This window comes from Caloenas nicobarica, chromosome 3 (genome assembly GCF_036013445.1).
Source record: "Caloenas nicobarica isolate bCalNic1 chromosome 3, bCalNic1.hap1, whole genome shotgun sequence".
NCBI classification, from domain to species: domain Eukaryota; kingdom Metazoa; phylum Chordata; class Aves; order Columbiformes; family Columbidae; genus Caloenas; species Caloenas nicobarica.
Window position 1 is genome coordinate 64089528 of NC_088247.1, and position 12564 is coordinate 64102091.

The following is a 12564-nucleotide window of genomic DNA, read 5'->3' on the forward strand; positions in this document are numbered from 1 at the left end:
GCGTAGCTAGTAGCTTAAGTAGAAGAAATAAATGGAGATGATGCACATCGACAGCCTTTCTCACACAGCAACAAACCCAAAAACTCCTCTATTCTTCAGGTACAAGAACTTTCCAAGCTTCATGTAACTGAAAGAGCAGGTATAATGCCTTTATTTCCAACTATCATTCAGAAAAGTTGGGAGTTCATCTGTGCAGCCCTGGTGGAACGAAAGAAAATGGGCTATTTAAACCGACAAAGTCCACAGACTGATCACTCTGTCTCCTGCCCAGGCCAGCAAATCAAGGAGACGTAGCCATTGTTGGCTTTCAGGGAACCACCCATGCTAATGAAATCCTGCTGCTGTTGTCCAAGCATTCAAAAGCCAAATAGTGCCATGTCTTATTAAAAAGGGAAGCTACAGTTCACACATTATGGTGTAGAGGAGATGGGTCAGGGGACTCCTGTCCAACACATAATGTGAGTAGACTTTCTAAGACTGTGATTTCTGAACCTGTAGATTGCATAGATAAATAAAGATAAAATTTGAAATATGAACATTTTTTATATGACAAACCGCTCATGCTGGACTACGTGAGAAAGGTAATTCCAAAACATCTGTGGTGGACCAGGATACAGCCACTGAGCTGGGAGCACCAACTGGGCTTCCTTACTGCCCTGACTCACTAATCTCAAGATAACTAATCTAGCAGCGAACCTGTGACGTATTTCATATCCCTTTTGCCATTGTTTATGCCGTTTACTGATTTTACAACAAGTAGCTCAAGACTGGGAAGCAGTTAAGAGATTTCTTCTCCTGTTTCAGCTTGTTTACTTTAAGCTTTTGGCAGGGGACCAGGCTGTGCACTCAATACCTCCAGCCATCCTCCCCTGCTGCTGCTGGGGGCTGCCTTAAAGAGGCAAGGGAGAGCAAGCAATGAAGGCAGGGAGGCAGCATTACGAATCACAAAAAATCAGAGAGTCATTGATGAGAACGGAGAATCCCAAACTGCTTTTTGCTCATCACCAAGATATAAAATATTTTGAGTTGACAGTGATCTGTAAAAAGCAAAGTGAACCAAAGTAAGCCGGGGTTTGTGGTGACAGTCTGACTCAGAGCCCTTTCAGGGTGCAAGTTCCCTCTCAGTTCTAAAGCACTCGTATTATTTATAAAAATTATTACATTCCTTTCCTGTGGATCATTTGAAAATGTTTACATCTCTTAAATGCCTTTGTTGTTGTAGGCAGCTTTTGTGAATAAGTTGGAATTTCTTTCATAAAGCTTCCTTCCTCCCATTTTTAAGCAGTGGATGGGGAGAAGGGGTTACATTATTGCATGTATGCAAACTGTAGCTAAGGGAAAGTATTGTTTTGAGTAATATTTACCAGACTTTGAGGTTACATTAAGTGTTAAAGGTCCAAATGTTTACTTCAAGATTAAGTTCAGCTCAAATCTTTTAAGAGGTTCAGAAAAAGTCTGTTTTTTCTTTTTTTGTTATTTCCAGTTACTGAGGAAATCTGTCTCGCGAGAAGTTTTGTTTTGATAATATTTTCAGACAAACCAGTTACTGAAAATCCTGTGACTGAATACGATTGCAAGACATTGCAGGCAGATTTCTATGAAAACAATTTGACTTCTGAGTCTTCCCACACTAAAACAAAGTTACGATACTCAAGAGTCCACTTGCAGGAGCAGATAAAGCCCTGTGTTTTTAATAGACAGGTTTCTTGTGTACTGGCTTTGAGCCAGTAATATTTGTAGTATTGCATTATGGCAAAGAAACTTTTTATTCTTCCAGGAATTTCGGATTAAGATAACTGTAATTTTTCCTGTATTTGTAGGGGACAGTCAACTTCTTGTACTGTGTACCTGCATGCCTGCCAGTACTGGCTTTGTAGAAAACAAGAGTTTAGCTCTTGATGCTAGTTAAGGAATATTAATGGTTGTCTTTCTTGTAAAACTGGAAAAGAGGAACTGCTTTGTGTGTTCCAGAGCACTGCAAGAGGCAACCGCTTTGGCCCACAGAGAAGTCTAAACATAGCTAATCCCACAGGGACACAATGGAAAGTTTGGTTTTACACTCCGGTCAAGAATGGAGCAGTCCTCAGGCAGAACAATTTCTCTCTTTTCCCCTTCTGCTAGAAAACAAATGTCCCACAGAACAGAAGGTGACCAGATTCAATTATGGCAAGTTGTAGGAGCAATAATGTATAGATGCCAGAGAAGCTGCTCATTCAGCTCTGACTGGTGGATCATTTAACTTGAAGGCCATGATAAGTGCTGCTAAACAAATTGTTTCAGTTTGGAGTCAAATCCCCATTTGACCTCCCAGAAGCTGCAGGCAGGGAAGGAGGGAAACCATAATTTTGCTGGGATCTAACTGGAGACTCCCGCAAGCAAAGGACACTCGCTGGGCTGATCCTTTGCCAGTAGAGCAGCAGCAGGACGTCTGAGGAAGGGACTTGCAGCTGGGAACACTGTGTTTATATTTTCTTTCTCCACATCACGCAGATTAGATCTGCTTTTAAGGTGGAAAGCAGTCAGAAGTGTATTCCTGTGCATTAATGTGTTCCTGTTTGGGCAAGCAAGTCAGTTCATATCTGCAGCTGAAACATGGTCCTCCAACTGGAATTTTCCATACCACCTGAAGGCAGCAGGAGCACCAGATCCATGATTTTTAGCACCACACATCTTCTTAAGTCAATATGGCAAGTTTCAAAACTTTCACATTAAAAGTTGAAAAATACATGGTAGGTGTTACTGTTAGGAGTTTGTATCAAGGCAGTGCTTCTCTAGCACCAAGCTCAAAGCAATGCTCTGCCCAGCAGGCTGAAGTGAGAAGTAGGTGCTTTAGATACAAATGAGTGCCACAGATGGAGGGCTGTTTGCCAGACAGCAGATTTAACATGTTAGCAGCAGCCACCAGCTTTCAGTTCCTTTCCTTTAGTTCTTGAGTTTTACACCTTGAATAAAACTCAACTTGAATATATAAACCACATCCTGCACCCTGACCTCTTATGCTGAAGACTTTCTGTTCCCCCACGGGTTCGATGCCCACCTGCTTTGCCCAGGAGTGAAGGAACCTCCTGGTGCCTCCTGTTGGTGTTATTCTCTGAAAGGTGGGCTTCCAGCTCTCTTTGACGGCCTGTTTCAGGACCTGCCTGGACCCTCTGCCCAGCGGCTCAGATGATGGCCCTGCTCATCTCCCGTTTCTGGGTGGACTCTTGTGTCCAGCCATCCCTTCATGCAGCCATCCGCGTTCTGGGTCCACAGCCCACAGAGAGGCAGCTTCACAGCTTGGGACAGGCAGCTAACCTTCGACCTTTCTAAATGCCCAGATCAACATTTTGAGTTAGTTTATCCTCCTCCAAAATATAGAAAAACAGCATTTTACGTGCTGTTGGTAGTTGTTTCTTAAGGTATGAATTAAGCAGTGTGAGCCCCTGTTTCTTAGATAAGCATCTTATTGCTGCTTCTTCAGTGATTCGGTGGTTTAGGTAGCAAAGAAATGTCAAGATATGAATAATGAAGAATGTATTTTACAAACTAAATGATGGAAAAGACGGTACAGTGATGTGTATATCCAGCTGCATTTTTTCTGCTCTCTCTGCTGCTGAAGAATTTTGGAGATTTAAGTAACTGAGTTCATGACGGAACAAAATTTTTATATCAGATAATTCTCAGGTGAATGGAACCCCAAATTAATAGTTTGTGTTTCATTACCTCAGTTACTATGTCTATTGATTTCAAAGACAGTATGTTTAAACAAAAGCCTACAGATTATTTACCTGTCCTAAAATAGAATCACAGAATGTTAGGGATTGGAAGGGATCTCGAAAGATCATCTAGTCCAATCCGCCTGCCGGAGCAGGAACACCTAGGTGAGGTTACACAAGAAGGTGTCCAGGCGGGTTTTGAATGTCTCCAGAGAAGGAGAATCCACAACCTCCCTGGGCAGCCTGTTCCAGTGTTCTGGCTCCCTCACTGTGAAGAAGTTTCTTCTCATATTTAAGTGGAACCTCCTGTGTTCCAGTTTGTACCCATTGTCCCTTGTCTTATCATTGGTTGTCACCGAGAAGAGCCTGGCTCCATCCTTGTGACACCCACCCTTTATATATTTATAAACATTAATGAGGTCTCCCCTCAGTCTCCTCTTCTCCAAACTAAAGAGACCCAGCTCCCTCAGCCTTTCCTCATAAGGGAGATGGTCCATTCCCTTCATCATCTTCATGGCCCTGCGCTGGACTCTCTCCAGCAGTTCCCTGTCCTTCTGAAACTGAGGGGCCCAGAACTGGACACAATATTCCAGATGCCGTCTCACCAGGGCAGAGTAGAGGGGAAGGAGAACCTCTCTCGACCTTCTAACCACCCCCCTTCTAATACACCCCAGGATGCCATTGGCCTTCTTGGCCACAAGGGCACAGTGCTGGCTCATGGTCATCCTGCTGTCCACCAGGACCCCCAGGTCCCTTTCCCCTACACTGCTCTCTAACAGGTCATTCCCCAACCTATACTGGAACCTGGGGTTGTTCCTGCCCAGATGCAAGACTCTGCACTTTCCCTTGTTATATTTCATTAAATTTTTCGCTGCCCAACTCTCCAGCCTGTCCAGATCTCGCTGGATGGCAGCACAGCCCTCTGGTGTGTCAGCCACTCCTCCCAGCTTGGTGTCATCAGCAAACTTGCTGATAGTGCACTCTATTCCCTCATCCAAGTCATTGATGAATATATTGATTAGTACTGGTCCCAGTACTGACCCTTTAGGGACTCCACTAGATACAGGCCTGCAACTAGACTCTGCCCCATTGACCACAACTCTCTGGCTTCTTTCCTTCAGCCAGTTCACAGTCCACCTCACTACCCGATCATCCAGACCACAGTTCCTCAGTTTAGCAGCAAGGATGCTGTGGGAGGCTGTGTCAAATGCTTTACTGAAATCAAGATAGACCACGTCCACTGCTTTGCCATTATCTATCCACCTGGTTCTGTCCTCATAAAAGGCTATGAGGTTGGTTAAGCACGACTTCCCTTGGTGAAGCCATGTTGACTGCCCCTAATGACCTTCTTATCCTTGATATGCCTTGAGATGGTGCCAAGGATAAGTTATTCCATTACCTTTCCAGGGATGGAGGTGAGGCTGACCGGGTCCTCCTTCTTGCCCTTTTTGAAGACCAGAGTGACATTTGCTTTCCTCCAGTCCTCAGGCACCTCTCCCGTTTCCCAAGACTTGGCAAAGATGATGGAGAGCGGTCCAGCAATGACTTCAGCCAGCTCCCTCAGCACCCGCGGGTGCATCCCATCCAGACCTGTGGATTTATGGATGTCCAGATTGCTTAAAAGCTAGAGAGCTTTTAATTTTGTTAGGTGAAGATGTAATAAGAAGAGTTCTCATTTGAAGTCCTAAGTCCTGAAGTGCACCCAACTTGTTTATTGTTATATATGTTAATAAATTTTTTTTAAATGTAGATAAATTTTTAACTCTGTTCTTCAGTTTTAGTCAGTTTACTGTTCCCCTATGGAAACAGGCCATCCATTTCTTCACCATTTAAAAGAAAAACTATTAATAAACCATAAATTACATTCACATTTCAGTATCTCAGTAGAATCACCATCAACACTAGAGCCAACCTAATCCTGGCAGCAAGACTGTGCAATTGCATCTTGCCAATGGAAACCTGGGGTTGATGTTGGCTCTTATCACAGAGCAGGTCTTGGACTGGCATTGCCTTTTTCCTACTGTAACTTTCTTCTTTTTCTTTTTTTATAATTTGTTCCTCTTTCTCTTGTATTCTTCTTACATGAGAGCCTTTGAGTCAGCAAAGGAAATCTGCAAGTACCACGAGATGACCTGTCATAGTGTTGCCTCCAGTGTATCAGTCATGACACAGAAGGTCCTCTGCAGCCAGGTTGCTTATACTATCACAGCAGGCTGGCCATAGCAGACAGGGCAAATCCGTCTATGTCAGAATTTAAAACTGCTTCTACATCTGTACAGGTTGGCTGTATCCACAATAGATAAATTCATTCCTTTAAGTTTATAGTTAGCCTTGAAGTGCAATGTGGAGGAGGATCACAATTTTATGGGTATCTCAGGTGGGATATTTCAGCCACAGCAAAGTTAATTTTGCATATTACCATCAGAGGTGGACTGAAAGGGCATATAATATTCTTCAAAATGTACATTGATTTAAAAAACTTCTGAGCCTGTATGAGCATGCCTTTGTAAGTGTGATTTTCACTGGCACTCAAGAAATCAAGTTTGGTTAGCATAGAAATTTGTTAAAAGGACATTCCAGTCTCACGCCCAAATACATTCAAAAAATATGTGTCATTTTCTATTATACTTGTTCACTCGGTCTAGCTATTGGCCTGTAATCAAGAGGGTTTGAGTACTGAATCATACGGCCACTATATATAAAATCAGAAAAAAATATTAAAGTAGCAAAACCAATTTTCGGTAACAACTGACAGTGAAACAAATTGTCATTGATTCATTGCATCCTGAGGAGCAGAGGACACTCGGCTAATTCAGATACTCAGAGCAAACTTTTTTCTTGACCCTTGTGAATAATTAGACTTTAAAGTCAACAGGCGGCATGTTGGAAGTAAAAACAACAGTGATTTAAAAGGTTAGGAGAAGTAATTGAAACATTAGGCAGCTCTTTCAGGGTACTTCTTATTTGCTGTTACACAGAAAGGAAATGACAGATGCCTCCTCTTTGCTGTGTTCCTGACCCACAGCGGTGACTTGAGATGTCTACAGAACTGAGGGAAATGAGGATAGGGAAAAGAAATGAGAGCACACAAAATCCAAAAAGCAGACAACACATGCAGGGTCACCCAGAAATATGAGGAAATTTGAGCCTTTAAGTCCTGAAGATTTCAACCAAGAGAAATACAGTATGTGCAGTTATAATAATTAAATATTCACTCCTTTTTATGTCTTCTAAAAACAGAGAAGAATGAAGAAGAGGAACAGGAAGCCAAAAGAGAAATAAAACGTAGACTCAGTAGAAAGGTGACGATGTGTTTTTTGTATTGTCTATTTGTGTACATAGGATTATTTTTTTATGAGATTCTAAAAATCAGTGTGCATGCATTACTGCAAATGTCCATCAGTCATGCCTCCAGATCAGAAATCTGTTCAAAAAGCAGTACCAGCCAAGTCCATCTTGAAGGAAACTCCATCCTGTCCAGCTTCCCCTACCTGGAAAAGCATACAGAGTCATGCTTAATATTTATCCCTGTAAGCAGGGGGGAGAAATTACACATGGCTCCTCTGTGAGCATGACCGCGGCTGTCACATATGTTGGAGGGCAGCCACACCTGTAGATCCACTCTTCCCTAGAGCAGCCGAGAGGGCTACAAAGCACTGCGGGCCCTAAGAAACCTGTTCACCGTTCCTCCAGACATGTCAGCGGTCTTGGCTGCTGCAGGGGGGATTGCGCTCATTGCCTCTGGAGATAAAGCCATTATGGATCTGCTGCTCTGATTTTGGGTGTTTGTTCTGCGGGGGGAGGGCTGGTGTTTTCAATATGTCTCCTTAGTCTGCCTTTCTCTGCAGAAGTACAGTTTCCATAATATAATCATCCTTAGTTAATTACAGTGAATGGTATTTGAGGTGACTGAAACAATTTGGCATCCTAATGATTATCTGTTGCCTAGATTTTCAAAAACAATCTTTTTAGTTAGGCAGGCACCTCCTGCTTATTTTCAATAGTATAGTTGAACACAGCAGACTGTGTCATCATTAATGCAAAAGGACCTACTGTCTCATGGGGTAAATGGTGTGACAGTTGCAAAGTCACAATTAATATTCCGGGGCTAACTGTCACAATTCTCGCTGACCTGCCCAACAAAGACTATTTTTATAATCGAAGAAATTAGGTTGTGCTGCTTCCCCATTCCTATGCAGCGCTCCCAGGATGGTGCCTTTTTTTAGACACCTGAAAGTGACCCTGTTTAGAAATACCATTAAAGTTCTCTTGAGATTACATCATATCCTCAGCTTTTGTTTTATTTTTTTTTTCATCTTATTAAATGTACTATTTTCTGCCTCCCGCTTACAGCTCAGCCTGAGGCCTACAGTGGCTGAACTTCAAGCAAGAAGAATCCTTCGATTTAATGAGTACGTGGAGGTCACGGATTCTCCAGATTACGACCGTCGTGCCGACAAGCCCTGGGCCAGGTTAACTCCTGCAGACAAGGCAAGGGACAAATGTATAAAAATGTATAAAGGCAAGGGACAAATGTATAAAAAAATGCTTCCGTCTCTCTCTTTTGGGGGTCTTTCCTCTGGTGTACATTCTCTTGACACTGGCATGACAAATGACATCTGCTGGAGGCAGCAAGATTGTCATGGTGCTACTGTGCATCTACTGCTTGCAGGTAAGAAAACCCACTCAGGTGCCTGTTGGGAGCATATTTACCTTCTCCATTATGACAGTTCAGGCCAGAATTTCTTGTGTTTTTTAAACCTTGCTAAGCCCTGCACACACTGTTATCAAAGATGGCCACAACCCTTGACTTTAAACAAGGTTTCTGAAGGCAGAGGCCTGCCATGGAGAGTTACTTTTACAACTCATTTAAGGGAGAAAAGGTAAAAGCTGCTCCATCCTCCTAACAGTTCTTGGCCACAACCAGCAGTGCTGGAACTGACTGTATGCGTGCAGCATGCTGTCTTAGGATGTTTGCCCCAAACAGTTAATAGATCCTCTGGTTAACTACAATGGGTAAGACAAATTATTTTGTGATTCTCTTTTAAAAGACAGATCAGTCAAAGATTGCCATAAAATACTCTTCTGTTTTCCTCCTATGCCGCTTCTTAAAAGGAAAGCTGTAGGATTTATGTACCAAAAAAGTGCCATCCCTTTTACACTGAGTTCGAACCAACTTTTATGGAAGTCCTATGAGATGTGCTTGGCATGAAAAGTCATACATGCAAGAACTCCTTATCTTTTATCTAAGGACTGTGAAGCACTGATTTTATTTCAGCTTGTATTTTAGTATTAATGTCAGCTCATCTGACAATCAAAGGAAAACCTCGTAACAAGTCAAGGTGGAGACATTAAAAATGTACCCAGAAATGTTTGAGGATGTCATTTTGGGGAGGTGCTGGGCACTCTGATGTAGTCTGTGAGACATTAGAGCACCCAGCACCTCTGCTTTCACCGAGGCTCATCTTCACAGAAAAGCAGGGTAAACTGCACTAGATCAAACAGTGGAGTTTCCTACCTACTTTAGGGTGGCAGTTTTTAATCTCAGTTCATGTCGTAATGAACAGAGGTCCAAGGCTGGCTCTGTAATCCCCATGTTTGTTGGCCTCAGCAGAAAGGCAAAGACCCCAGTTTGCCTGGAAACTCCCTCACCCTTTTCTCCAAAGGAAGCCATTTCTCTTATTCCAGTGGGAGCAGAAGATTGCACTGTAACAACATTACAGAGCTGGAGCTCTGGTGTCTTTGCCACTGATTTGGTGCTCAGAAATAACTGAGCTATTACAGCAGCCTCACGTGAGCGTGCTGTTGTGGCAGAACAGAATCATCCCTTGCTTAAAATGAAGTTTCTCATTTATGAGACCTCAGTCTGGTGATGCTATAATTTTATCATGCTGCTTGTCTGTTCTGTGTTGAAAGGCATGCACACCAGATGAGATTTCTTTAGGGATTAATTAAATGATACTGCTTTTATTTAAAATGTTAAAAGAAAAAGGTGAGTAAGAATAGTGTGTCATTTCATTTCACAGTGAAGGTAGGAAAGCATATGGAAACAAAAGCCCTTGTAGTGTATATTAGAATATTTCAGACATTGCATGTGTCACCTGATGAAGTAAATTGCTTATCACTCTTTCAACAAAAGCAAAAAGGCATTTACAAAGTGCACTGAATTTCTGCTGTTCTTTAGTATCTGCCAACTGAAAACACATGCCTGAAACGTCCAAATATTTAATGTAATTTTACATAAAACTAATCAAACCAAGTGACTAATTCCACTTAAGAAAATGCTGTTCATCTTGCATTCCTGAATTCGCATCCTTAGCTGGGAGAGGCTGCGCCTGGAGGTATTAATATAATCCCCCACAGCTGGATGCTCAGCAGGTCACTGTCCAGGTGACTCAATCCCTTGCCCATTTTTGTCTGGAGCAAGTGCCATATTTCAATGGGGAGGTGGGTTCACCCACTGCAGTAGATTTGGTGTTTCTTTGTTTATTGTTGGTGTTTGATGCCTTGAATTTCTTTGTAGTGTATTACTTCTCCAAATAGCTGTAATTGAAAAAAGTCATTCCTGTTGATGATGAGAAATGTGTGAGAGCTGTGGATTACAGCAAGTGAAACTGGAAAACAGGAACTGTAAGGGAACCTGCAAGAGTAGGGCCAGGTTCCTCTCAGATTGCTTTCTTTAAGATTCATACTTCTTATGGTTGCGTGTATCATTATTGTTTATTAGGCAGCAATACGGAAAGAGCTGAATGAATTTAAAAGCACAGAAATGGAAGTACACGAGGAAAGTCGGCAATTTACCAGGTGGGTGAATCCCTCTTCTTGCATAATTTGGAGAGATGAGTATGACAGCAACCCTTTGCAAGTCCTCTGCAGTGGTGTCATGACTGGCTCCTTGCACGGATTCCTACCATGAGTCCCCTTGAATCCCACTAGTGATTCTGGTGGGATTCCCAGTGATTCTGGTGCCATTCCTGAAGCTGGGTAGTTGATACAGCAGTGAAGGTGACCGTGGTGGATCAGTTGCTACATGGAAAAAGATTGTTTGGGAAATCTAAAAATAATCCTTTGAAAGGACTCAGCATTTCTCCCAGATGAAGTTAACAGTCCTCAGTTATGAAAAAGGCATGTCCTTCTCTGACAGTGCTCCCTCGCTCATGAAAATATACATTTTTGGAGATGTCTTCAGTAAGTGAAAACTGGATGATGTGTTGAACTTCAGAAAAGCTCACTAGTGTTTTGGGCAGCTTCCTAAGAGTTCCCTAGGCTTCTGGCAGCAGTTTCAGGGGAGCAACACAGATTCTGATTTTCTTGTTTGCTACTTCTAATGTTTTAATCTGGACGTGTTTCATTCTCTGTCCTGGATAACACCAAGTCCACAGCTTTTAGCAAGACTTCAAATTTGGCAGAGCTATTCCTGGGGGGAGGGAGGCGCTTTCTGCCATCTCCAGGACATCTGTTCACATATTTCAAAGCTATAAAGGCTGAGACTTGCCACCAGCAAACAGAACTTGCTCTTAGGATCACCCAACATTGCATACATAGCATTATTGTCTTCACTACCACACAGAGTTCAGTCAGATAAAAACAATTGCCCTTAGACAAGGTCCCTTCCTTTTCCTGCTACTGTTTCAATAAAACTCAAGATCCAAGCAAATGAGTGTGAGTCCTCTAATTAAAGAGAATGTCAGAAGGAAAATTCACAATAGGAGATGGATGTTTGGTGATTTGTGGCATCTCCTAGTTCAGTGCTTGACTTCACAACTTCGGTATTTTTTTTCACCCAAACATGGATTTTTAAAAATAATATTATAAACCCACTCCAGTGTAGATATCAAATGAATAAATTAGTTTAAAAAAAAATCAAACCAGTTTCATAGACAGCATACCTAAGCCGGGAGATAAACCAGGAGGCAGGATTTCAATCTAGTGTTGCATTCTGACCACTAGAAAATGTCCTTTTCAAACACGGATTTGTCTGTTTTCATTTGGTTTCTGATGTAATTTTCTCTTCAGGCACTAGGAAGTATGTCTTCTTCAGAATATATAAAAATACTACTTAAAAAAAATGGGCATCCTAAGGGAGAGAAGGAAAATGAGCAGGAATAGAAACCTGGCTGTGTGCAGGGAGAGACGGAATGCAACCCCCTGCTTAAGTTGTTAGGTTTTTTGAGTTGCATTGCAATATAGAAGCATAAGTGCAGATAGGCATGAGTCATACAAAAAGAATCAGATTTTTTTTCACAAAAATTGAAAACAGTTGAAACTGATTACAGTTGGATTCTTGAGAGATGAACAAAAAACCTCAGAGAACCAGTGGAGTGACAAACCAGCTAAAAAGTGTTGTTTTTTTCAAATTTTTTGAGAAGGGCCTTCCTTGGCAAATGAAGCAAAAATGAGGCACGGCCAAATTGTGATAAACATAGGCAATGATGCTATAGGGTCCTGGAAGAAACTCAACCTGAGGGAAATCAGGTTCTCTCTGTTCCCTCCACCCTCTTATTTTCACTGGTCATATTGTAGAGCCACTGCACAGAAGTCTCTAGAGTAGCACTAGAAAAAAATAATTAAGAGCAGAATTAGATGCAGATGTTTTAATTCAATTGCAATTTTGAAAATAAGAAGAGACTCAGTTTCCTCCAGGACTTCTCATTAAAAATTATGTAGCTCACCACTACCTTTGGATTGATAAAATAGAAGTTTTAAGAAAATCGTAGACAAAAGTCTCTGGACAGAGAATGAGTTACTCATATTTTAATTTTTTTCAAGAATGATCACTGAGATAATACAAACCAAAAGGCACATGCACTGGCAGCTGCTTAACAAAGGTTTATTTGTGAAGTTCTGTGATGGAATGAGACAACAAGCA

The 12564-nt window shown here is 41.9% G+C and overlaps 1 protein-coding gene across 3 annotated transcripts in view; it reads left to right on the forward strand.

Annotated features, from left to right (window-relative positions):
* The window catches only part of PHACTR2 (phosphatase and actin regulator 2), a 141553-nt gene that overhangs the window by 122932 nt on the left and 6057 nt on the right, over positions 1-12564 (forward strand). For all 3 annotated transcript variants that reach the window (XM_065631191.1, XM_065631192.1, XM_065631193.1), the window contains 3 exons: positions 6936-6997; positions 8049-8186; positions 10423-10499. In XM_065631191.1, the coding sequence (XP_065487263.1) occupies positions 6936-6997; positions 8049-8186; positions 10423-10499 (277 nt within the window). The remainder of the gene's footprint in view (positions 1-6935; positions 6998-8048; positions 8187-10422; positions 10500-12564) is intronic.